This window comes from Xenopus laevis, chromosome 3L (genome assembly GCF_017654675.1).
Source record: "Xenopus laevis strain J_2021 chromosome 3L, Xenopus_laevis_v10.1, whole genome shotgun sequence".
Lineage (NCBI taxonomy): Eukaryota > Metazoa > Chordata > Amphibia > Anura > Pipidae > Xenopus > Xenopus laevis.
Window position 1 is genome coordinate 152,885,750 of NC_054375.1, and position 27,682 is coordinate 152,913,431.

General features: G+C 41.6%; 2 protein-coding genes across 3 annotated transcripts; both read right to left on the reverse strand.

The window, feature by feature from the left end:
- Positions 1-1,777: 1,777 nt before the first annotated feature.
- Positions 1,778-25,913, reverse strand: LOC108711751 (NXPE family member 3). Of its 2 annotated transcripts, XM_018253763.2 has the most exons (6): positions 25,252-25,913; positions 7,020-7,505; positions 4,823-5,043; positions 4,493-4,563; positions 4,088-4,303; positions 1,778-2,613 (listed from the first exon to the last, which is right to left on the reverse strand). In XM_018253763.2, the coding sequence occupies exons 1-6, from the start codon at positions 25,309-25,311 to the stop codon at positions 2,081-2,083; spliced, it is 1,587 nt and encodes a 528-aa protein (XP_018109252.1). In that variant the 5' UTR covers positions 25,312-25,913; the 3' UTR covers positions 1,778-2,080. The 2 variants fall into 2 exon arrangements, with proteins under 2 accessions (XP_018109252.1, XP_041443277.1); XM_041587343.1 differs by having other exon boundaries at positions 4,088-4,563; positions 25,252-25,912.
- On the reverse strand, positions 19,235-23,364 carry LOC121401658. Its single transcript, XM_041587344.1, has 3 exons — positions 22,204-23,364; positions 19,861-19,891; positions 19,235-19,629 (listed from the first exon to the last, which is right to left on the reverse strand). The coding sequence occupies exons 1-2, from the start codon at positions 23,136-23,138 to the stop codon at positions 19,885-19,887; spliced, it is 942 nt and encodes a 313-aa protein (XP_041443278.1). The 5' UTR covers positions 23,139-23,364; the 3' UTR covers positions 19,235-19,629; positions 19,861-19,884.
- Positions 25,914-27,682: the final 1,769 nt, after the last annotated feature.

The following is a 27,682-nucleotide window of genomic DNA, read 5'->3' on the forward strand; positions in this document are numbered from 1 at the left end:
AGTGCTGAATCCTCTTTAACACTTACTCACAGCAGCACCAGTAGGAGGATAGTTACCATTAGGAATGTGACTGTGGGATAACAGGTATAGTAGGGAGAGATGGTGCCTATAGTAACAGTGGATAATAGTCTCTGGGAAGGGAGTGTGATTGTGGGATAGCAGGTATAGTAGGGAGAGATGGTGTCTATAGTAACAGTGGATAATAGTCTCTGGGAAGGGAGTGTGGCTGTGGGATAGCAGGTATAGTAGGGAGAGATGGTGTCTATAGTAACAGTGGATAATAGTCTCTGGGAAGGGAGTGTGACTGTGGGATAGCAGGTATAGTAGGGAGAGATGGTGCCTATAGTAACAGTGGATAATAGTCTCTGGGAAGGGAGTGTGACTGTGGGATAGCAGGTATAGTAGGGAGAGATGGTGCCTATAGTAACAGTGGATAATAGTCTCTGGGAAGGGACTGTGACTGTGGGATAGCAGGTATAGTAGGGAGAGATGGTGTCTATAGTAACAGTGGATAATAGTCTCTGGGAAGGGAGTGTGACTGTGGGATAGCAGGTATAGTAGGGAGAGATGGTGCCTATAGTAACAGTGGATAATAGTCTCTGGGAAGGGACTGTGACTGTGGGATAGCAGGTATAGTAGGGAGAGATGGAGTCTATAGTAACAGTGGATAATAGTCTCTGGGAAGGGAGTGTGACCGTGGGATAGCAGGTATAGTAGGGAGAGATGGTGCCTATAGTAACAGTGGATAATAGTCTCTGGGAAGGGAATGTGACTGTGGGATAGCAGGTATAGTAGGGAGAGATGGTGCCTATAGTAACAGTGGATAATAGTCTCTGGGAAGGGAGTGTGACTGTGGGATAGCAGGTATAGTAGGGAGAGATGGTGTCTATAGTAACAGTGGATAATAGTCTCTGGGAAGGGAGTGTGACTGTGGGATAGCAGGTATAGTAGGGAGAGATGGTGTCTATAGTAACAGTGGGATAATAGTCTCTGGGAAGGGAGTGTGACTGTGGGATAGCAGGTATAGTAGGGAGAGATGGTGTCTATAGTAACAGTGGGATAATAATCTCTGGGAAGGGAGTGTGACTGTGGGATAGCAGGTATAGTAGGGAGAGATGGTGTCTATAGTAACAGTGGGATAATAGTCTCTGGGAAGGGAGTGTGACTGTGGGATAGCAGGTATAGTAGGGAGAGATGGTGTCTATAGTAACAGTGGATAATAGTCTCTGGGAAGGGAGTGTGACTGTGGGATAGCAGGTATAGTAGGGAGAGATGGTGTCTATAGTAACAGTGGGATAATAGTCTCTGGAAGGGAGTGTGACTGTGGGATATCAGGTATAGTAGGGAGAGATGGTGCCTATAGTAACAGTGGATAATAGTCTCTGGGAAGGGAGTGTGACTGTGGGATAGCAGGTATAGTAGGGAGAGATGGTGTCTATAGTAACAGTGGGATAATAGTCTCTGGGAAGGGAGTGTGACTGTGGGATATCAGGTATAGTAGGGAGAGATGGTACCTATAGTAACAGTGGATAATAGTCTCTGGGAAGGGAGTGTGACTGTGGGATAGCAGGTATAGTAGGGAAGAGATGGTGTCTATAGTAACAGTGGGATAATAGTCTCTGGGAAGGGAGTGTGGCTGTGGGATAGAAGGAAGATGCTGATAGTAGCAGTGTGGATAATAGCCTGGACTGAAAGTAGGGGTAACCAATAGATTTGTGTGTCTAGGGTGCAAATAAGGGACACACTTCCACAGGTGTGGGAGGGGGTGGAAGAGAGGTCAGGAAGCAGCGAGAAGAATGAACACCAGGAGGTTGGAGTCAGTGAGCAACTCAGTTGAGAATTGCACACAGGCAGGTAGGGCACCAGATAAAGTAGTATTGCCTACTTCTGGCTCTGGTTAGACTGGTGGTGTGGTAGGGTGAGATGCTGATGGAGGAACAGGATGACAACACTAACACTGAATGTCAGTACTGAAGCAGAACAACAACTCAACAGTCATAGGTTGGATCCACTATAAATATAGGGAGCCCAATAAATGTCTGTTTTGTCCTTGTCTCTGAATGTTAATCTCTTTATGAGCTTATCTGGGGCAGATATAGGACAACATGAGGTCCACTTCGTTTCTGATAACTGGAGCTCCTGGGTGGATATTATCAGGAAGGTAATGGCAGGAGGTCATGTCCCAAACATCCAGGATAGTTACAGCCATGTCCTTGAAGATAGCTCTGAGTAAAATGTCCAGCTGAAGGGAGAGCCAGTCGCTGCCATAAATCGATTTGTAGCCAGTGTTAGCCGACTTAATCAGCACAGTGGTCTCAGGACTCCGAAAAAGCAGAGAGGAAATCGCCCTCCGTAACCTAAACAACCTCTGTATATATACACTGACTGGGTATGTGGTGAAGTGGGCCCACAGTGTAAAGACCACGACAGTTTGTGGTCCACCACCAATCCCATACAGGTGGGCTGCCTCATAGTGCAGGTTATTGATCATAGTCTTGGTGGTGCGCAAAGGGTTTCCATGGGCCCGCCATCTCATCACCAGGCCAACGTCTGGATCCACAGCTAGCAAGGGGCCAGACTGGTAATTTACATGCAGATCAATTCTTTTCAGAGCTGAAGAAAGAATCATAAAGAAATCTATTAAGTGTTCTTCTTCTTCTTATGTCCTGTTCTAGACTATTCTACATTCTAGGAGTATCTACTGTAGCCAGCAAGCCTACTCTGTGCACATTACATTCATTTCAGCCGCCTAACCCAACATCATATTTCCCTTCTTTCACCATCAACATTCACCTCTTACATTTCTCTTTGGAGGAACAAATCACATTTCATCTTATCTAGTGGAGAAAAGTCTAAAGCAAATTGACTTTCTGAGATTTCTTGAAAAGTTTCACTACTCATCTGAGCAACTTCTAAAGTTCAACTGATTGGTAGGGAACATTTTAAGTCCTAAAGGACAATATAGAAGAGTGGGGCCATTTCCTGCAACGTCTCATTGAGTTTCTCTCACCTTGTCTTTTCATTATGGGATCCTTTCTTTTGTTTCATTCATTCTCCTAGAATTTCATTGTTCTCTTATTTTTCTGGCTCTTCAAATGGTGTGTGATATGTTTGTATTGTTTGTCAAGCATGAAAACATTCAAACTTATTATTGGTCTCTTTCAGTAAATGACAGTGTTGATCTTTTGAGTCTTGTTTGAAGGCCCAAAATAAGTACTTGTCTCCTTATTTGCTTGTTGATCCTTTATGAAATGGCAATTTTGGTCAAAGGGCAAAATAATAGAATGAGCCAGATTTGATTCACGACTTGGGTAATTAGATGGGGCAAAGATTCACAAATATGGCAACATGGCTAAACAAGTAGACCCTTCCATGAATGACAAACTTTACCTTTTGTTTGACCTTCCAATCCTTATTTTAACACTAACTTTTCCTTGACCTTCTAATACCTATTCTTCCTTTGACCTTCAGACATTTATTCTTCATTTGACCTTCTAGCCCTTTTTTATTTGACCCTGTAAAACTTACTTTTCTTTGACCTTATGACACCTATTCTTCAATTGACATGTAACCCTTAATTTAACCTTCTAAAACATATTCTTCCTATGACCTTCTACTCTTATTCTTCCTTTGAATTTCATTTCCTTATTGTTGTACCCCTTTTTCTTCCTTTCGCCTTCCAAAAGTTCCTCTTTCGTTGACCTACCTGTTTTTTCTTTGACCTTTTTACTCTCATCCTTCCTTTGACTTTCGGACACTTCTTCTTCCTTCGATCAACTTTCCTTTGATATTCTATAACCTTATTCTTCCTTTGATCTTTTCCACTTGTTTTTCTTAATTTACATTACACACATTTACATTGACCATATCAAGTTCTCTTGGGTTCATGCAGTAACCTCAAGTATTTACATTATTAAGCACTACATCAAGCCCACCGGGAAGATTTTGGACTTTAGAATAAAAGATTTAAGGACAAAGGTCTAGTTGCTATGGGTTATTGTACTGGTTCAAACTTGCACCTAAGTGTTTTTATGAGCCAGCCATATTCTGCGTACATAATACATTAAGTTTAATGTCATCTTCTTACTTGGTATGAATCCCTCCAGATACTCAAACCACTGGCGTAGTGTTGAATCACCAAACATGTGTATGTCCTTCCCTTTAAGACAGTCACGAGCATCAGATGGGCTGGGAAAATGTCTCCCCAGACAGACCAACGATGTCCAGATGTCATTATAATAAAACCCAGAAGGTTGACTTGGTTCCTGGCCAGGAGAACAGACTTGAAGTCTAGATGTGAGACCTACAAAAGATAGGTGGTACTGGGGGAAGGATATTATAAGTAGGGGTGGAAAGAAAGACTGAGAGTGACAAGAAATGCTGTTAGTTGAAGGAAGGTGGGTGGAAGATGAGAAAGAAATTAAGGATCCAATACATACGTTTATAGAGGTTCTACTGCTTATAGTTGCTCTATGTACAGTTGGTCTATTACCTTTAGAGTTGGTGGCTGGCTCTATCTTGATCGACGTAAAAGCCCCTTTAATATTCTGAGTAGTGACAGAGCTGAGGGAGGGATGAGTGAGTGATTAAGTGGTTTATTTTTCAACTGTCATGCTGCTGACCACCTCCTAGAAAAAAGCAAGCAGCCACCCAATGACCATTGCTCTAAAGCGACTGTGATGTTGTAATTTGGGGACTGAAGCCCTGAAAATAGGGTGTTGTAAGCAAGAAAAGCTGCTGCACCATCTGGTTTGTGGTAATGTGTTTTATCCTGGATTTATTTTATGAAGGACATTTTGGTCACCAGGTAGCTTCCACTCACCTACTGAGTAAAGAATCTTCCAGTGAGTTGGTGACTGTGCGGTACCCGCCCATGGAGTGATAGACCAATGAGTCGCATGGCATCTTCTGGGGTTTTAAGCACTGCCAGGGGTCCCCAGTCACAGGATCACTGTAGTTACATACGTCATCTCCTGGGACTGCAATGTTACACTCTTTTTCCTCAATGCTCCCATTAAAATGGAAATACCCATTAAAATACACCTGCAGGATGAAACGGCAACTCTTATACACTAAATACCATAGTAAAAGTTTAGGAGCTAAATGTATATGTATCTGACACCCATGTGGTTCCTTCTAACTTCTCTGAAAGTATTACAGGCTTTCCTACACCTCCATTGTCCCTTCCTGTTTGGAAGTGGTGGTGCAATGAACAGGGTTGGGAGGATCATGAGCATGTTTGGGCGTAATTGGATCAGGGACGATTTATAGGTAAACATTTTGTTTTAATTAGTACTCCATGCTACTAGTTCTTCTGGATGACAAGACCCAGCAACCAGGGGCCACATACATATGATGTCCCTCTCCTTTGGCCTAAGGCACATATGTAACATTTTTTTATAGAGGAAAGTGAATAACAAAAAGTCTTTCTCTGCTTCGAGCAAAGACTGGTCTCAACAATGGGTGGGGTTTGGCCTACAAGAGTGACAAAGATCAATATATCTGTGATGGAATGGAAGTCTGCCATTTCAACAATGTGTTTTTCTCTCTACTTATAGTATCACCTATTTTTTTCTTTATTTAAAGGTTGGGGGGCCCTACTTCTCTCTTCACTCTCTTTGTTGTTATGTTTTTTTGCTCCCCCTTTATCCCTTCTTTTTTGTGTCTTTCTCTTTTTCTGCCCTTGTTGCCTGCTTTGGGGTCAACTCTGCAAATTGTCTATAATTGTCCAAGGCTGACCTTGCTTGATAATAGTACTGTGCTATTTCTTTATCATGGTCATTCAAACCCTTTCCAATGAGTAGTATGTCAGCATGGCTCACCAGCATGGAAGAAAGCACCACTGATAAAAAAGACATAGTGGGGCGAGGTTTTAAAGTTGAAAACCCTGCCTCTTCTTGAGGTGTTGTGGCAATGCACACTGCTGAATAGAGAGAACACACTCTACCTTAAGAGAAGCCTACCATGGGGAGAAGGGGAGAAAAACAGGAAAAGATGTACAGGAATGAATGGCACATGCAGGAAATAAATGTAACTGGAATTAAACATCTCTAGCAGAAGTAAATCTAGAGCAACTGGACTCGCTGAGTAATTATTGAAAACGTTTCTCTACTCATCCAAGCAACTTCTTCAGTTAAACTGAAGAAGCTGATCAGATGAGTAATAAAAAGTCTCCCATAATTACTCAGCAAGTCCAGTTGCTCTAGATTTACTTCCACTAGATATACCATGACCTGGAAGAATGAAAACCTAAATGGAATGAAACAGAGGGAGGTGGGGTAAAAATAGAATGGAGAGAATATGTAGGAGAGAATAAAGTAAAGGATTGACAATGTGGGAGGGAGGAGAACCTTCAGGAATATAAACTGCCATCCCAAGAGAAGAGAAAGTAAAGGGAATACAAAGCACAAAATGACATGAGGTAGGAGAAGCATAAACTGGCCACAACCACTGATTCTGCCCCTTCCACATACTCCCTAAATGTATATCAGATTATCTCCTTTTACCTCGATGCTTCTTTACTTGACGTCTTTTCAGCTTCAGTTGCTCTATTTTTCCATCCATCTATCTGCCCCATCCATCCCCAGCCTGCATAGCCCCCAGGAGGTGCTGGAATAGGATGTAAGATCCTAACATTCCTTTGGCACTTAAGAAAAAGGCCTGGATTTGTGGAGAGGCCACCAAGGCCCGGACCTAGGGTGGCAGGATTTTAGGGGGCGACATGCTGCCCAACCATACCCAGATTGGTTCAAAAACACTGGGGATGCACAGTTTTTTTAATTTCCTGTACGTCAATCCCCATTGCTCTGGTCCCAATGATGAAAATTTAAGCAAATTAAAAGGAGGGGACAGAGGCGATGAACGACAGCGGGCCTAGGGGCACCCGCTATGTAAATCCGGCCCTGCTTAAGAATAAATCTATGTCATGGGGCCAGAGGACAGTAAGTGCAGTTTTGAATTTCTACAGGGGCATTGGGTAAAGGAGAAGTCCCATAGCAGAAAATGTAGAAGTCATTCACCTTATCTGGATGTCTCTCTCTTTTGTCCTTTAGTACAGACACAGCCTCGCTTGAGTGAATCAGCCTGATGTTCACTTGGGCCTCCCCTTCCCATGGAAGAAAAAATGTTGCCAAATAGGTGCCATTGTTAAGATACTTTACATGTCCTGTGACCCCTGCTTTAAGGTTTGGGGAATGGACCTTGGCTTGGAAGAAGTCCCCACCATATGACTTGAGATTTCCATAGTGATCTTTGGCCATTATAAGAACCTCTAATGTTTCACCCACATGGTAAATGGAACGTGGACTCTTCAGCTCGTACCAGCACTCCTTGGGATTGGTGGAAAGACTGAAGTTGGTAATGGAAGATGAAGGTGAAGGCCAGTCTATTAGTTTGAGAAGGTCTGCAAACTCTGATGTAAGGTTGGAGTCCATCTGATCGGAAACACTGGTTTTTTTGGGAGGACCTATACGGTACTGATCCAACGGCAGAATTCTGTAGATAAACTATAAATTATATTGGTTACTGACCATTCAAATTAGAGCACCTCGAATTCCGTATGGGAGGACTTTCCACATGCAAGAATTAATATAATGTAGGTTCATTTAGTTTACTGTAGATTAATATATTTCAGTCAATGGGGAAAATGATGTTTATTGTAGAAAGACTATGCAATCCAAATTCAAGCCTTACATGGTAGAATAATATAGAAACATTTTCTACACAGATTCTTTCATTGTATTTCAGGGCCAACTCCTTGCATAATACTCCATGAATAAAGTAGCAAGTTTCCTCACTGTTTATATATTGTCCTGTAAATCTATGTGGGACTGGAGTGAAATAGGCAGCGTGGCCACCAGGGGGGTCAAGGGGGTACTGCTGTTGGGGGCCCAATGGAAGAGAGACGCTAGATCTAAAAGCAACATTTACTGGCCATGAAAAAGGCAGGACTTGTGATGGAGTAGATGGAGTTTGGGTGGATTGTGGGAAGGGTTTTGATTTGCTTTGATTGGGGAGGGGCCAAGGCAGATAGGGGGTGTGGCTCTAATGAAGGGGCTTTTTTTCATTTAGGCCCATTTTACTTGTTGGCAGGGCCTGCCACACAAGGAGCTCGGTGGACTAGTTGGCTAATAATTGGGACCTGTTTGTTTGGCCCTGTAAACTTGATAATATGGGGTCTCATCATTTTTTTGGGGTTTTTTTTATTTATTTTTTGTGTTTTTTTATTTCCTTTTTTATTTGTTCTTGAGCGCTAATGCTTGAAATGTAAACAGTTATTAAGTTGCTACGAATAATTATCCTAACAACCAGAAATCAGACTCAAAAGTGGAATGGGGGGGGGGCCTTCACAGAAATATACTCAGCAAACAAAATCAGAAAAGCATTAAAACAGAAGGATCAATCAATCAAAAAAAACAACTTTTTTTGCCACTGGGGTTGGTCACCCCCAGAATAATATCTTCCACAAACAGAAAAAGAAATAGTGGAGTGCAGGTGGATTAACTGGTACCTTCCCTCCAGTGACCAATGAAACAATAAAAACGCTTTCATTCACTTGCAAACAGAAAGTGTGTGTTTATTTCATGGTTTGACACCAATTGACACCACTTTGGGGAGGTGTGTTACCCACTCCTTTCCTCGGCTGTAAATGACCCCAAATTCCCCTTAGCTTTATACAAATAAGCAATAGCACCCCTAGTGTCCATCCGGAGTAATTCCTTGTATTCAAGTCCATGTGACATCCATATAAAGTCCTTCATACCTAGAGTTCACCAAAAGGAACAAGGGCAAAAATGTGCACAAATAATCCAAGACACATGGAAACAGAAAGAACAAAGATTATGACCTTGTGGCTTTATATATCTTGCTAAACTACTGCAATTCTATCCCTTTCTTTTCTTAATCTAGAAAGGAACAGTACAATGTTAGTAATACAACCAATAATTACAAAAAAATTACAAAAATCACTTGAATTCACATCCTCATTTCATCCCTTATCAGCAGTGTCGATTTTCATGATCCAATTTATTTCCCTCTGTAATAATTTACGAGTGTTATCTCCTTCTGTCACTGCCACCTAATCATTCTAGATAAAGAAAACTAACGTATAGAATTGCATAAAGGACTTTATATGGACTATGTCACATGGACTTGAATACAAGGAATTACTCCAGATGGACACTAGGGGGTGCTGTTATTTATTTGTATAAAGCTAAGGGGAATTTGGGGTCATTTACACCAGAGGAAGGGATTGGGTAACACACCTCCCCAAAACAAGTGGTGTGATTTGGTGTCAAACTATGAACTCGTGAAATAAACACACCCTTTTTGTTTGCAAGTGGATGAAAGCATTTGTATTGTTTCCCAAGAATAAAATAGCATTTTGAGTTGAAGGGTAAAGACTGAAGAAGGTTCATTAAACATAAAGTATTGTATATTAACTTTTATAGGCCAGTTGAATGCATGTTAAAAATCCCATCCCAATTACGGAACCCGGATCCCAAGCATTCTGCATAATAGGTCCTATACCTATGTTTTAGGATTGGTCATCTATTGAATATTTTAGAGATCTCTAGTTTTATCCACAATAAATGGAATCAAATAAATGTTTCTTCCTGCCTCCTAATGCTATTTTACATGTGGGTTTCATGGAGATTCAGGACTTCCAATAACAAACCCAAAGAGGGACGATAGAGGATTTTCAAATGGCAAAAAGACATCAAATTCCATAAATATGCCTTATAAAGAGCGGAAACCTGCACTAAAAGCATTAAAAATGGCTCCTTTATTTCTCTAAGTCAAAAGGAAATAAGGCCGGTCCATAAGGTCCGGTTGTCTTTAATGCGGCACCACCAGCGTTCCTACTGTAATAAGTCTTACTCACCTGACGCGTTTCAGAAGCAACTCCCTAAATCATAGGTTTGATTAAGGGAGTTGCCCTGAAACGCGTCAGGTGATGTGATCTGTAGCAATAAACCGCCATCCTTTTATCCGGAGTGCCGCCTTTCATTTTCTCTGAGTATGTCTTTATTTCTCCGTTGTACAATCCACTAACATGTTTGGCGCTGCCAATGTTTAATTAGAGATTAAATACACAGAACCCCTCCTGCAAATTCCACTTTTTGGCACACATTGAAAACAGTGGCAAAGAAAAGGAATCTTATTCATAATAAACCATTCCTGATATTTCATCCTGCAAACAAGAAGCTAACCACCTTAAACTGTATACACTTGTTTCATAGTCCAGCATTGGACTTCTGTTAAAATCTTGCTTCTTTATGTAAAACAAAATAAAAATCTTGAAACACAAAAAAAACAAAACAAGAAACTACGAAACTTTTACTGCACATTACAAAACTAAATGCACTAGACCCAAACCGCTTCTACCTTGACATACTGCTCATACAAAAGCTCTCTAAATATACTCACTTGCACTTGAGCGTCGCTGCGAATCAGACTTCTGGAGTTACAAATCTTCTCTGCGCTCCTATAACACCAGCCTTTCCCAAGCCAAACAAATGTACTTTACTTCAATAACTCCCTTTCTAAAAAACTGTCACACCTTCTCTCTATCTTTAACACTCTTCTTTCCTCTTCCCCACCCCCTCCATGCACATTTGTCTCTGCTCAAGATATTGCTGAGCATTTCAAAAACAAAACTGCCCCCCATCAGAAGTGACATTACACTACTCAACCCCCCAAGTCATTCACCACCCTCCCTCCACACTCCCCAGTCTCTCCTGTGCTCCTTCTCCCCTGTGACTGATGAGAAGTCTCAAAACTTTTGGCCTCTTCTCACCTTACCACCTGCCCACTTGATCCCTTTCCTTCCAAACTTCTCCGCAATGCCAACCACTGTCTAATCAAGATTTTAACCAATCTATATAATCTCTCCTTCTCAACTGGAATCTTTCCCTGCCAACTAAAACATGCTCTTGTTACCCCCATTCTGAATAAAAATGTCTCTTGATCCCTCCAATCTTGATAACCTCTGACCTATCTCTCTGTTACCTTTCATCTCTAAACTACTTGAGTGCCTAATTTCCAACAGACTAACGCCATTCCTCTCTGACAATAACCTGCTGGACCCCCTACAATCTGGTTTTAGGCAAACCTCTCTAAAATGGAAATGGCTTTCTTTCCCCCAACGAACACCCGTAACATCCCAGAAGTAACTATCATAGCTAACAATTCCACTATCACGACATGTGCTCAGTCCCGGTGCCTTGGGGTTATCCAAGATTCTTCCCTGTCCTTCATTCCTCATATCCAGTCACTTATTACATCATGTCACTTCCACCTAAGAAACATATCCAAAATACCATCATTTATCACCCAAGATTCTGCCAAAATTCTTATTCACTCTCTCATCATATCATGACTAGACTACTGTAACTCTCTTTTAATTGGCCTTCCCCGCAAGAGACTGTCACCTCTCCAGTCCATAATGAACACTGCTGCGAGGCTCATACACCTCAGCGACCGCTCCTCCTCTTCCATGTTACTCTGCCAATTCTGACAATCCTGACATTCAAAGCACTTCATAAGTCTCTGCCCCTCCCTAAATCTCTTAACTCATCTCTATATACTCACCAAACCATTTACTACACTCCTCTACTGACCTGCTCCTTAACTCTTCTCTCATTACCTCCTCACATGCTCACATTCAAGACTTTGCAAGGGCTGCACCCCTCCTCTGGAACTCTCTCCCACAATCTGTCCGACTTTCTCCCAACCTTTCTGCTTTCAAGAAATCTCTTAACTCGTCTCTATATACTCACCCAACCATTTACTACACTCCTCTATTGACCTGCTCCTTAACTCTTCTTTTATTACCTCCTCACACGCTCACATTCAAGACTGGAACTCTCTCCCACAATCTGTCCGACTTTCTCCCAACCGTTCTGCTTTCAAAAGATTTCTTAAGGGACCAGTAACATCAAAACATGAAATTGTTTTAAAGTAATAAAAATTTAATGTAGTGTTGCCCTGCACTGGTAAAACTGGTGTGTTTGCTTCAGAAACACTACTATAGTTTATATAAATAAGCTGCTGTGGAGCAATGGGGGCAGCCATTCAAAGGAGAAAAGGCTCAGTTTGCACAGCAGATAAGCTCTGTAGAACATAATGTTATCTGTTATCCATTATTTATCCTGTGCCATACAGTCTTTTTTCAATTCCAGCCATTGCTACTCAGAAGCTTGTTTATATGAACTATAGTAGTGTTTCTGAAGCAAACCTGTTTCACCAGTGCAGGGCAACATGACATTATATTTTTATTACTTTAAAACACTTTCATTTTTTGGTGTTACTGTTCCTTTAAAACTCCCTTATTTCGAGAAGCCTCTGTTTAGTGATACCATATACATCTTTCATCTGCTAATTTCTGATCTTGCCCGCGCCCACACCTTGTGTCCTAACTCCTTCCCCTTTAGAGTGTAAGCTCTTTTGCACACTGCCTTCCTCACCTTTTGTAATGGTTGTAAGTAACTCTGTATGTTCTATGTATGTAATTCATGTGATTTCTTTGTATGAACACATTTATTTTGCAGCGCTGAGCAATATGTGGGTGCTCTAAAAAATACATGATAATAATAATAATACTGAGTAATGTCCCATAAAGGTAAATAGGCCCAACGGTTTCTTGCATTTTCTGCCAATTAGCCAATAGATTCCATATGTCAGATTGCAGTTTATAAAATGATTGGTGATAATGACTTTTCCTGTAAAGCAGAATTCCTTTGAGACATTGCTTACACCTATTTGATCAGCATTTATGGATTCCAATGGAATTAAAGAGGTACCGCTTGCCCCGGTCTAATAAACTTCAGCAGCCTATAAAGTATTTGTAACCGTAACACCAGTAAATGCCTGAAGATTGGTTGATATAGATCTGTAGCAAACTGTGCACCTTTATACCAACGGCTCATACAGTGGCTCATTGAACCCCATCCGGGTGTGGGAACGGGGTTCTGATTTCAATTCTAAGCAAGGCATTATCAGCAGGACTGATCTCGATGTGTCTACATGAGTGTGTTCTGGTTACTGACGTCAGTAATACAAGGGCTCGTGAAATGACATCTGATAAAATTGTAAAAAAAAGTGTGATAAATATAATCTCCAATGAGGAAGGGAATGGAGTGGTTGGTAAACAGTATCTTTGGAAGTGCTATGTTAGCCGTTGATGCTATCTATCCTTCCATCCATCATTTATCTATATATCTGTCTAAGTGGTTCTTCACAGTCAGGACAGTGAGGTTGGGGAATGCAGTGATTTTGTGATGCTGATTCAGTTAATGACTATAAGAGGGACTTGGATGATTTCTTGGACAGACATAATACAAAGGCTATTGTGATACTAAGCTCTTTAGTTAGTATAGATATGGGTATAAAGAATTTAATTAAAAGTACGGAGGGGTGTGTGTATGGGGCTGGGTTTTCATTTGATGGACTTTGTCTTTTTTCAACCATTCATTGCTTATCTATCTATACATTCAGCTAGCCATCTATCCATCCATCCATCCATCCATCAACCATCTATCTTTCCATTCATCCATCCATTATCTATCTGTCTATCAATCTTTACATCCATCCATCATGTATCTATCTATCTTCCCATCCATCTATCTATCTTCCCATCCATCATCAGTCTATCTTTCCATCCATCCATTATTGATCTATCTTCACATCCATCACCTATCCGTCCATCCATCCATCATCTATCTTCCCATCCATCTATCTATCTGTCCGTCCATCCATCATCTATCTATCTATCTATTATCTATCTATTATCTATCTATCTATCGATCGATCGATCTATCTATCTATCTATCTATCCATCCATCCATTATGGATCTATCTTCCCATCTATCAATCTATCTTAGATCCAATTCTCTTTACAGAATGGGTGGTTGTAGTATCAAAACATCAGTGATGTGCTGCCACAGCAGTAATTCTGCCAGTATTCCACACATTTGGATTCTTTAATTGTTGCAAATTTCTTCATATGCAATGATTTCTTATACGTTTGTATATTGAGCATCTAGGGTATCCCCTGCTGGTCGTTTCTAGCACTGCAGCCTTTATTTCTCTGTCACCTCTGATTACATCACTTCCTGGTGCAGAGAGGAAGCAGTCATTTCTGTGGTAACAGCCACAATTCACTAGAGTCTGTGAAATCCAGATCCATCCTTGTTTCCAAGCAAACCTATCCAAGCATCGTTGGTACATTTGCGTTTTACCTTAATGCCTGTTCATAATACTATGTGTATTTTACTGCTATATGCCTCCAGGTTGTAGTTTGTGACTCAATGTTTCCCTCTCAGCAGTAACCTGTGTTAGGCCTCATTAGGACTCTATAACATGTATCAGATGTTTATATATGTTTTATTGTATTTCATCTGTATCTTATGTATCCAGAATGTATTCTGATACCTCTATATTTTTTGTATCTACAGTTCTACCTTATTTTGATCATCATCATTAAACAAGTTCCAGTACTTATACAGTGTGGTGATTGAAGGGCAAGTAAACTGCCTGTTGATTCACTTCTCACGGTGACGGGGACAGGACAGTAGAACAACGCTGGACATAGGCTGTGCTTTATCCAGGCGCGACACCACCATCAAGCAACGCAGTGTAGCTACAGCATCCACCACGGTTTGACTGAAGGTACTAACAGACGTAGTCACACATCTAGCAACACAAAGATGTCTGAACGTACATTCAAGATCAGATCTAGGGTGTAATGCTCATCTAGACATTCATATAAATCCCACTCTTCTGAGACAGCAGCACTGGCCAGAGCCAAAGCAGAGGCCATCAGAGCGCAAATAGCTTTTGCTGAACAAGAAGCAGAGATAAAGAAAGAAAGGGCATGTCTAGAAGCCTCACTTGAAGTTTTGAGCTTGAAAAAATCAGCAGCTGCAAAAGCAGAAGTGTTAGAGGCTGCAATAGAGACTGACTGCAACATTAGTGACAAACCTGACATCCAGTTCGATGTAAAGCCTGAAACTGTTATGCAGCAAACCAAGGAATACATACAAAAACATTCCCCATCACTCAGCCATTCTAATCCAGCCCCAGAAGCAGGAGACATGCATCATACAGTGGCCACAAACTGTCACAATTTCCCTACCAGCATATGAAATCCTGCTACCAGCAACATGACACTTTACATTACTGAGTAGATTCTCCAGACCGTCGTAGTTATCCCTTGTCTAATTATAAAGAGCTGCATCATGTGCATTTCCCACCATTCTCTTTCTTTGTGAACTTCGTCACCCAACAAGCAAAGAGGCGTAATGACCGAGGGTTTATTCTGGATCCTCAAAACTCAGACGGCCAGAGAGAAACTTTCACAAGACTGTCACTCACAGAACTCCTGTTTTAGTGCATAAGACGGACATCTCTTCAGCTACACCATCATGGAAGGAGCCTACTGAACCCAAGATGGCAGATCTTACGCAAGGTTGTCCCATACATCGCAAGCCCAATTCTCTGCTTAAATGCCGCAGCTTCAGAGCAAAACCTTTGGAGGAAAGAAAGACTTTCTTGAAGCAAAATAACATTTGTTATCATTGTTGTGCATCTACTACACATAAGGCAAAGGACTGCAGTAGGACAGTCTGCTGCTCAGAATGTGATAGCGATAGACACGTGTCCGCTCTGCATCCTGGCCCTGCCCCATGGTCTGTGAAAACTCCAGCTGAGGGAGAGCATGGTGGAGAGGGATAGGAAAGCAATACAGTAGCAGCAGTGACAGCTTTGAGTACTAAAGTTTGTGGAAGAAATCATAGGGGCCGGGCATGCTCAAAAATCTGCTTGGTCAGCGTCTTTCCTATTGGACATAGGGATAGAGCAATCAAACTGTATGCAATCTTAGATGATCAAATCAATAGATCGTTGGTCAGATCAGAGTTTTTTGAGTTTTTTGGGTTAAAGGGCCACCAATTCCCCTATTCTCTTAGAACCTGTGCAGGACTCATTAACACCACTGGGAGAAGGGCACACGACTTTCACTTAGAATCCCTAGACAAGTGACTGTCCCCCTACCCACACTCATAGGGGCAAATTCACTAAGCGCTGAAGCGCTTAACGCTAGCGTGAATTTGCTAGCGTTGGGCATTTTCGTTGATCTCCTTGGGGTGCTGCTCTGCTTTCAGAAAGGTACTATTGCCTTTCTATCCGACATCGCTCAAATGTTTCATTGTTTCGTAGTCAGACCTGAAGACAGAAACTTTTTGATTCTTTTGGTACAAGCACAACGACCAGGGCCGGATTTACCCTCCTTGCCCCCCTAGGCCCAGCTACTGTGCCGCCCCCCCCCCCCCCGCACGCATTTTCTGGATGTGAATCTTTTTCCAATCAGGACATTTATGCAAAAGTGGATCAGATGGATCAATTAGCAGTTAGGCTTGTTTGAGATTTATCTATATATATTCTCTATATATAGACACCTTTTTATACATAGATGCAGAGAGAGATGTGTCCCTTGTTTTGATAAGTTTGTCAATTGTGCTACAGTGGGCAGCCGCAGCATCAGTTAAATATTTATTATAAAATAAAAAAGTCAAATCTTGGCAGCATCATAATCTTTGTAGTTCCTATTTCTCAGCAGACATTATCCCTTATAATACATGAGTGATACTCAGAGTTCCCTGTATAACTCAGCCTGCAGCCTTGTGCCTTTATATGGTCACAGAACAAGCCCGTCAGTAACTTCTAATATCCTTATCATTTACAGTAGGGGGTACATTATCCCTTATAATACATGAGTGATACTCAGAGTTCCCTGTATAACTCAGCCTGTAGCCTTGTGTCTTTATATGGTCACAGAACAACCCCTCAGTGACTTCTAATATCCTTATCATTTACAGTAGGGGGTACATTATCCCTTATAATACATGAGTGATACTCAGAGTTCCCTGTATAACTCAGCCTGCAGCCTTGTGCCTTTATATGGTCACAGGACCCCTCAGTGACTTCTAATATCCTTATCATTTACAGTAGGGGGTACATTATCCCTTATAATACACGAGTGATACTCAGAGTTCCCTGTATAACTCAGCCTGCAGCCTTGTGCCTTTATATGGTCACAGAACAACCCCTCAGTGACTTCTAATATCCTTATCATTTACAGTAGGGGGTACATTATCCCTTATAATACAAGAACTGAAATGGTTTTCATTTTGTAGGAAGCAGGAAAGGGACATAAAAAAATCTGTAACAGGTTTAGAAGTTAGAACACTTGTGATTCTGCACCTCCAGCAAATCTGCAAGTTGACTATGACATATTTCTCTACATGGCCGATATACAGCAGATCTGCAGGGGAAATATTAAATGTACATACCAGGAACAGATCAGCTGGGACACACGCAGCACAGCAGAGGCAGCAGCAGCACGAGCACAGAGAGGAGTGTGAGGGGGCGGAGCCACAGCGGGAGATAGGCTGGAGGAGCGGTCCTAAAGCCAGCCGGATCTATCAGGAGCAGCCGACTTACACAAGATGTTAGGGGGCGCCTTCTTGCCGCCCCTAACATCTTGCCGCCCTAGGCCCGGGCCTAGGGGGCCTTTCCCTAAATCCGGGCCTGACAACGACCCAGCGCAGGACATCATTGAATGGCGGATGAAAGTGCATGTTTTTGGCAACAGCCCCTCGCCAGCAATAGCTATATTTGGCCTCAAATGCGCTGCATGTGAAATAGAAAAAGAGTTTGGTGTAGACACCAGAGAAGGGATACCATAAATATATCATGATGATAATAATACAGATTGTATGTCTATCTTTCATTGTGTATTGAGAACAGAACAGAACCGTATTATATATAATATAGAACAGTACAAAGAAAAAATAAATTAAAGACAGATAGTAACGGAAAAATAAATAAAAATAAAAAGAGGATAAAGAAAGTAGGTTAGACCAAATATTGGTCACAAGTATCGAGAGGTAAGGTATTCCAAATGTGGGGTACATCATACAAAACAGGGAGCAGTATCAAGATACTAGTATGACAACAATGGCTGACTTCCACAAAAGTGTATCTTGTCAATTGAACTAGATCTTATTGTAAGGGGAGCCTGTATTGAAAGGGGTTGTCTGTTGGGGATGCTATAATGAAAGCATGGAAACCAGTAGAGTGCCTTGAAATCTGTAATCTATCCAGGGTTGCCATATATCAGCAAAGATCTGGTACTTATCAAGGTGTATACTAGTTAGCTTTTCATTAACGAGAATCCAATCTAGTTTTGTTTTTACCATGTTATACTGCAAAGAAGGTGATTTCCATGCCTAGGCAATAACCTGTCTGGCAGCTAGAAAAATATGATTAAGTAAGCGGACCTGTTTCCTAGGGACGTCTTCCAACAAAGCAACATATGGGTCCCTTTTTAAATTGAGATGTAATACAGAGAAGATAAGAGTGTAAATCCTTACCCAGAATCTCACAGCTATGGGACACATCCACATGAAACATTGATCCTGTCGTAGAACAACCCCTGAAACATGCATTGTTAACATCTGGATAAAATTGAGCTAATCTTACTGGAGTTAAATAGCAACGGAGCAATACCTTGTAACCCGCTTCCAGCATGAATGTGTTAATAGAGCTTTTACGCGTATTTCCCCAAAGCTTTAACTAATCGTGTTCAGGTAATGATTTCCCTATATCTATTTCCCATTTGGTAACAGATGGTAAATGCAGTAGTCTGGCTGGAGTGTTAAATTGCAAGTATAGAATTGAAATAGCTCCTTTAGGGGCTACACCTATAGTGCACCATCGTTCATAGAACGAACTAGAGATGTCATGAGACTCGGTGGCTTCCAGCATCCCTGTATAAAATGTATAACCAGCAGTTACGTAACTAGAGGGGTTCACAATTTTCGGCCCGCATTTTAGTGGCGCGCGGGCTGCCGGGGGGCCCTGAGGGGGTGCGGACCCTGGCGCGCTTGCATCCCCTGCTCCCCCGGTAGTTCCGCCACTGATAACCTGATAGGCTCAGAATCTCTCTGAGTCTGGAAGTTGGTAATGTGGTAATGATCTAAAAGGTCATCACTAGTGTAGGGACCTCTAGAGGTTAATAGGGATTTCACAGATACCAGTCCATTTTGTAGCCACCAGTGAAATAGGTGCTCCTGTAATCCGGCTGGGAAAGCTGAGTTGCCAAAGAGAGGTGCAACAGGAGTGTGGGGAGTAATGAGTGGGTGTTTAAGAGAAATGATATCCCTCACTTTGTCTTTAATACACGTGGAAAGCAGCAATGTGGCCAGTCCCGCTGTCTCACAGGTGCTCCGTCCACACACCTCAAATCTTGTAAACAATCGAAAGCGGAGAACAGAGGAACAAACTTGCAGAATAACTGCTAAAGTGCAATTTTATTATAGTCCACACAACATGTTTCGGGCCTCACAGGCCCTTTTTCAAGTGTGAAGTGCCAGTGCAAAGTACAACATTATATAACCACACCTGGGGGTGTGTCACCCCGCCCCCACCCATCATAGAGGTTTAACAATAAATATAAATATAAATATAAAAACATGTAATACATGTTAAGGTGGCAATATGTATGTGCAAGCGGTGAAAAGTGTCGACTGTGTTCTAAAAGTCCAAGATAAGAATCTCAACGTGAACCTAAAATGTAACAATAAAATGTAACAATAAAACAAACATTGTTAACACCAAAATTGGATATAATTCCATATATATAAAAGTGGATATATTTCCATATATAAAAACACTTGAAATAGTTTGTTAGAACTGCTAATAAAGCCTACTAACAGGGCAAGCAATGCTAAACATGTATTAATCATAGGCTATCGGTGCTAACTCATTAATATATATATTAAAGTATTCAGCTCTTACCCACAGTAGAAATGTAGGTTTTTCTCAAAATCTGGAATGGGAGAAATATACAAATGGCAGTTAATACAGAAATGGAGATAAGCTCCAATAATCATTCAGGCCCATAGGTGTCATAGTATTTAACTTTTTTATCCAAAGTGCTTCACGCTGCAGAAGCAATTTAGAGAGGTTGCCCCCTCTTTTAGGTCTTTTTACCTGTTCGAGCACCAACCATTTTAATTGTATGAGACTGTGTCCGTGGGATGTAAAGTGTCTAGATACAGGGGTATCTGACTGTGTGCCAACTTTATAATTCCTAATATTGCCTCTGTGTTCTTTTATACGTTCTTTCACTGACCTACTCGTTTGGCCCACATAGGCTAACCCACAAGGGCATTTTAGCATGTAGATCACATTTTTGGTCTCGCAAGTACAAAAATCCTTTAGCCGAATGATATTCCCTTTTGTCGGATGATTTACTGTGTCCCCTTTTATAATAGAACTGCAGCATATGCAATTCAGGCAGGCATAAGTGCCTTTTTTAGGTGGTCCCCAGAACATTGTGTTTGATTGTTTCTGGGTAACATCAGAGGGACAGAGACAGTCTCTAAGGCTACGTCCTCTAGTATAGCTAAAGAGCGGAGGTTGTTTAAACAGTGAGCCATATGTCGTATCTTGTTGTAAGATCGGCCAATACTGTCTAACGATTTGTTCAATTTTTTTGCTTTGTCTACCAAATTTAGACACAAAGGGAATTCTCTGAATTTGATTAGATCTATTTTTTTCTTTCCTTTTTAAGAGTTCTTGTCTGTCCTGTTTGCTTACTAGAGTCTCTATTGCTTGAAGTTTTGGTATATAGTATCCTCGTTGTGAGAATTTTTTTGTAAGCAAATTAGCCGCTGATTTGTATTGTGTATCAGTCGATGCAATGCGGCGTGCACGTAAATATTGGCTTTTTGGTATGGCATTCATGGTATGGGGGTTATGGTAGCTAGAAGAGAGTAAAAGTGTGTTACGGTCTGTGGGTTTAGAATACATCTCAGTTATGATGCTATTACCACAGATACCTAATTTTACATCCAAAAAGTTAAGTGATGTATTCGACCATTCCCCAGTGAATTTTATCGTCGGATGGTAAGAATTGGCTTCAATAAGCAGATTTTTGAAGGTATCTTCGGTACCTTGCCAAATAATGAGTATGTCATCCACATACCGCCAATATTTCAAAATGTGCCCCTTGAACTTACCCTGCAAAAAAATTTTTTGTTCAAGATGGTGAACAAAAATGTTGGCAAACGAAGGGGCCACCGACGCACCCATCGACGTACCCTGGCGTTGCCAGTAGTACTTGTCATTGAACTTAAAGTAGTTCCTATGCAGAACTAAAGTCAGACAATCTATAAGGAAATAGATAAGGTGATGTTGGATATTCGTCTCCAGTAAGGTTTCTTCAACATAGGCAATTCCCTCGTTTTGGGGTATGGCAGTATATAGACTTTGTATGTCTATACTGCAAAGGCTTACGTCCGGGCTAGTTAGGGTCAGATCTTGTAATTGTCTGAGTAGGTCAGTCGTGTCAGTTAGACATGTAGGTATATTTTGTACTAAGGGCTGCAGATACCGATCTACAAATTTTGAAAGAGGTTCCAAAATGGAACCTATACCCGATATAATAGGGCGCCCTGGTGGGTCAGTCAGTGTCTTGTGAATTTTTGGGAGTAGATAGAGAACAGGTGTACGGGGATAGTCGGTGATTAAAAAATCTTTTGTGGTTGAGTTTATGATCCCACTTTCCCATGCGGCTAATACCAGACTATCTACTTCCCGTTTTATAGACCAGACTGGATCGGTAGGGGTGACCTCATAGTGTTCCACTACAGACAATTGTCTGTTTGCTTCCTGCATATATTGACATGTGTCCATTATGACAATTGCACCCCCTTTATCGGCTGGCTTTATTACAATATCAATATTGTTAGTCAATGAGTGTAGGGCCTCTTTTTCTTTTTTTGTAAGGTTAGCCAATGATCTAGTGTTACCCCTAACGTCCCATATTTTTTGGACCTCCTGTTTAATCACATTTTCAAAGGTGGTAATTGCTGCATTTTCCACTACTGGATTAAAGCTACTAGGTTTTTTAAATTGGATATAATCCAGTTGGGTACCGGTATCTAGATCTGGATAATCTTTGAAATGCATTTTTAATTTAAGGCGTCTGACAAATTTCAAAAATTCTATTTCCCATTCATACACATTATTCTCATAGTAAGGTACATATCCCAAACCCTTATTTAGCAGAGAAACCTCTGTATCAGTCAGTGAATATGAGGAGATGTTGATACATAAGTCACATGAGTCAGTTACCTCGGCTTGGAGTGGAGTCTCTGTGGATATTGCTCCCTTGGTATAGGTGCTCGAGGGTTTTTGTATGAGCGCTTCGGTGGATAGCCCTTTTCCCGTGGATCCACATCTAAAAAAGGCTGGCTGGAGGTGGATGGGCTGTAATCGTCGCTGCTGCTGGACGCATATGACTCCATATGTGCAGCATTTGGAGTGGAGCGATAGTTCTGGTGCGAGTATCCGTGTGGGGCTGGCAATCCGGTCCGGGAACTTCCTCTGGTGCGTTGCCAATACTGTCCCTCTGCTTTCCGGTACGTTCCTCTGCCGCGATACTCCCTCTGGCGGCCACGATCTTCTCTCAGGTAGGAGCGGTCTTCCCTCTGCTGGTAACGGTCCTCCCGCCATGTATAGACCCGGTTTTGAAGATAATCGTTCGCGTCTCTTTCTAGTTTCGATGCTTTTTTAATTGCGACCTGCTCACGCAGTCTATTGAGTGGTTCACGCTGCTGTGAGAAGATTTTAACGGCTTCTTCCTCACCTTTATCCGCAATTATTTGTGTACGGAGTTTTTCAATATCTGATCTAATTGTCTCCACTTGCGTAGAGAGATTATCGACTGATAGTAGCATCAGGTCCAGGCTACATTTATTGCATATGGCAAACCACTGTTGGTTAAAGGCAGGGTCTTCAATGCCTAGATTAGGCTTAATGTCCAGCCGCAAGCCTCTTGGGATGCGCTTTTGTTTAATATACTGGGCCAAAGTGCTAACATGCAGTGTAAGGCTGATCTCTTTCTTTTGCAGGTTCAATAACTGTTTTCCAGCGTCATATTCTGGTGAAAAGTTGGAAACCTCCAACTGAAAAGATTCAACACGCTTCAAAATACGTTCCACATCAGAATCCTCATATGCGAAGGTGGATGTGTGGTCATTAGTGCTTGGGGTGGATTCCACCGACATGCTCAGGTAGGTTCTGCTTACGTGTATATGGCGGAATATAAATGTCCTTCACTTTGTCTTTAATACACGTGGAAAGCAGCAATGTGGCCAGTCCCGCTGTCTCACAGGTGCTCCGTCCACACACCTCAAATCTTGTAAACAATCGAAAGCGGAGAACAGAGGAACAAACTTGCAGAATAACTGCTAAAGTGCAATTTTATTATAGTCCACACAACATGTTTCGGGCCTCACAGGTGTTTAAGAGAAATGATATCCCATAAGTGTAGGGAATAGGCTAAGCAAGGGCTCATAGTTTTAGGTCGGGCTTTCTTGGGTAACCAAAGGAATTTTGAGGCATCAAATGGGGCAACAAAGGCATTCTCAATTGCAACCCACTAATTTGCAGTGTAAGGTCAGGAGCTGACATAACTGTGCTGACCAGTGATAGTATCTGAGATTGGGCAAACCTAAGCCTCCATTAGAAAAGGACCTGTATAGTATATTCCTATTTACCCTGGGGAATTTATTATTCCATATACATTTGAGCAGCTTAGTTTCAAAGTTTTCCAAATCACAAAGGTTAAGTGAGAGGGGAAGTGCTCTGAAGAAATATAATAATTTAGGGAATAACGTCATCTTGACAGCCCAAATGCGACCTTTCCACGAGATATGGGATTTGCCCCAGTCCTCTAGGCATTTGCCTAGTTTGCGAGATATGTTGGAATAATTTATACAATATAATGTGTCGTAGCTAGCAGTCAAATGGATGCCAAGAAAGGAGACTGGCGTTTTCTGCCACTGAAATGGAAAGTTAAGGGTGAGCAATTTGGTTACATCTTGGGGGAGTCCTATAAATGCAATGATTTCTTATACGTTTGTATATTGAGCATCTAGAGCTGGTCGTTTCTAGGACTGCGGCCTGGCAGCTGTTTATTATCCATTCTGAAATTCTCTCTGATTACATCACTTCCTGGTGCAGAGAGGAAGCAGTCATGCTGTGGTAACAGCCACGATTCACGAGTCTGTGAAATCCTGATCCATCCTTGTTTCCAAGCAAACCTATCCAAGCATCGTTGGTACATTTGCATTTTGCCTTAATGCTTGTTCATAATACTATGGGCCCCACCCACCCTGGTGCCCAAGCCCCACCCACCCTGGTGCCCAAGCCCCACCCCTGACCCCACCCACTCCACATCACAGTTAAAAGACTACACAGATATCAACGCTAAAAAATTAACCCCTCACACACAGTTATAAACACAGTTATTAAAGTTATAAAAAGCTGTTGATGGTCAGGACCCCCTTATAAGTTTTAAAAAAAAAACATTGGCGCCAGGGCCCCCCTTACAAGTTAAAAAAAATTGGGGCCCCAAAAAAATATTTTTAAAAAAAACATTGGTGCCAGGGCCCCCTTACAAGTTAAAAAAAATTGGGGCTCCAAAATTATTTTTAAAAAAAACATTGGTGGCAGGGGCCTATAGAATATTAAAATAATACATTGGTGGCCAGGGGATTAAAACAAAAAACAAAACACACATTGGTGTTCAGTACAATTGAACTTCAGGACTTCAACTTGGCCTCCTTTCGTTACTTTGGGTCTTTTCGGCGCTTCGGGACTTCTGTCCCCCCCTGATGGCGGCCCTGATCTACAGTTCTACCTTGTTTTGATCATCATCATTAAAGTTCCAGAACGTATACAGTGTGGTAATTGAAGGGCGAGTAAACTGCCTTTTGATTCACTTCTCACAGTGACGGGGACAGTACAAGTGATATACCCAATACACAACAATGTATCATCTCAAACCTTTTGAGCCAACACTGCATCTCAGACATTAGAGTGCACCTGAAGATCAGCTCAATGGATCACATGCCATAGCAACGTAACATCTAAAAGTCTTATGAGACCACCATGAGGGTAAAATGAAGGACCATTAAGGTTTTCAAAGACGTTGGAGAAGGACGGGGGCCAAGAATGTACATATGGCCGTCCCATTCCTCTTGTGATAGAAACCTCCATCAGACATTAATTTGTTTAATATGAACAAAATCTCTAGAACCAGAATCAGAAAATAGAACTAAATCAGTGAACCCCCTCCCCAATATGTCAGTATATCCTGCCCCCCATTGTACTTACCCCTGACATGAATCCCACGCAGCACAGGAGAAAGAAGAACTTGTTTCCAGTAAAGCCCATGATGCAAGCGAGTCCCTGGCTGTTACTATGTTACACACTATGTTACACACCTGAGCAGTGAGAGGAGGCAGGTAACACTAATCTACTCACATGGGAATGAAGCCCTGCCTGCCTCTCTGTGGATTATGCAGCTCCTCTACATTGTGCTGAATGTACCTGCCCTCTCAGCTCTTTCTATCAGCCTGTATTTACCTGAACACAACTACCCTCCCTGTGATGTCTTCATGGCTTATACCTTAGCACAGTTAACACAGTAAACTCCATCAATTGAAATGTTTAGAGCAATTACCTTTAAACATGTAAAACACTATGCACTGCCTCCGACACTGCTCCTTGTATACAGAACAGTAGCCATGCCAGGACTTGTGTATTAGCATCGCCAACTGCACTGGTACAACTTCGCACCTGCATTTGAAAAACGGTTGTGCCGTGTATGACTGAATCAACTGGAGGATAAGGAAGGTATAGAGTTCACCCCAACCCATGACAACCAGATACATGTATGAATTTCATATACAAACTAGATCTAAGTAATCACGAAGATTGGGGCTGTACAATAATCAATGCCCCAGCCTATAGGTCTTTGCCCCACCCCTAAATTTGGCATTGCTCCAGCAGCAGCCACGGTGAAACAGGTGTTGTGTCGGAGGCAGGTGAGTAATGGCGAGCCTGGTGTTCATGTCTATTACAATGTAACATTAGAATAATGCAACAGAGATGGGAAATAACAACACATGGGGAATGCTCTGCCATGGATCTCATTTTGTACCAAGGGAAACTAAACCATGAAAAACGTAGTGATGCGTCTACACCTCTCGTCAAACCGCCCACTTCTGGCAACGTGACAGGTGCCTTATTGCAATGAATGAAGTCTATGAACCCTTCCCTTCCGAGTGTGATTGACCGCCCCCTCCCTTTGTGTTGTTGCAGGACTGTTGATTTAATGTATCCCCTTTTGGACTGCAATTCCCACAATCCTCTATTGTATTAATGAAGAAATTTAAAATGAATTGAATTACGTATTAGCTAACGACCAGACGCAAGCTGTTTTAATATCTTATACCCCATTTTTAATATATACCATATTTTTAATTGAGAAAAACAAACGTTTTATCGCCCTGAATCTGCTCGTGTGATCTTGGGATTCAAAATATCTTGACTCACAAGCAGATCTCATTTTTTTTTTTTATAACTCTTTATTTGAGGCAATCAGTGAAAAACAGAATAACATATTATTCACACATTGAACCTTTTACACATGGGAAAATTTAAGGTCCCCGTAGTAGGTACGAACCTCTGTAATTCTGTTTTAGTAAACAGGACAGTAAGGAGAGACACCTGTTGGTATTAGTAACAGAATTGAAAATGATGAAAAATAAAAAAAATAAAAAGGAAAATTTGTGATTTAAATTAATATTTCTAAACCGTAATCCAAGCTGCACTCAGTCACCTTATTGTTATGTCATTTCTAACTTACCAGTGGGTTCATTCATTGTGCTGTATCATAGGCAATGGCTGCCTTTAGGTTACAGTCTGTACTTTCCTGTATGCCAGCCATGGTGTCCATATAGTCTCATACATTGATGTTCTGTTTTCAATGCGGGCCGCCATATGTTCCATTGCTGCTCTGGTATCTACAGCTGCAATGATTTGCTCTAGTTGTATGGGGCCCCCTGGCTTCCAGTATTTAGCTATCATAATTGTGGTGGAATTAAACAAGTGGAAGAGCTGGACTTGCTGAGTAATCAATGAAGACGTTTCACTACTCATCCGAGCAGCTTCTTCAGTACAACTGACTGGTGTGGGAAGTTCTCGGCATATAAACTCTTCCACTAATCCATTTACAATGGCACATTGTAACTCTTCACTATGACCTGGATGAATGAAAATCTTCATAGTCAAGTGGAAGAGCAATTTTTTAGTAGGTTTAGGGACTTGTTCTGGAAACATCAACGGTAGTGCTACTTGTGGTTCACAAGGAATATCTATTTGGAGGACGTTTGATATAGTACGATACACTGAATTCCATATTTGTTGGGCATTCCCACCACAAATGCAGTAAAGTTCCATTGTTCCCACAATTTCTCCAGCATAACGGCGAGTGCTTATCCGAGATCTTGTTTCGTTTCATTGGGGTCAGGTGCCATCTGTATATCAATTTTTTATGTGATTCTATATGGTCCCCGATAGTATCTGTGCTGCATCGTGCCATTGGTTCGCATTTAGGGATAGTTGTAGATCCCTTTCCAATTTAATCATATAGGGATATTTGTGATCCTGGGGATCGATAACCGAAAGTTTGTAACTACTAGAGAGAGTCGCTCTTGAAGACCATCCTGAAGCTGTTAGTTGCTCAAAGTTGGATTGTTGT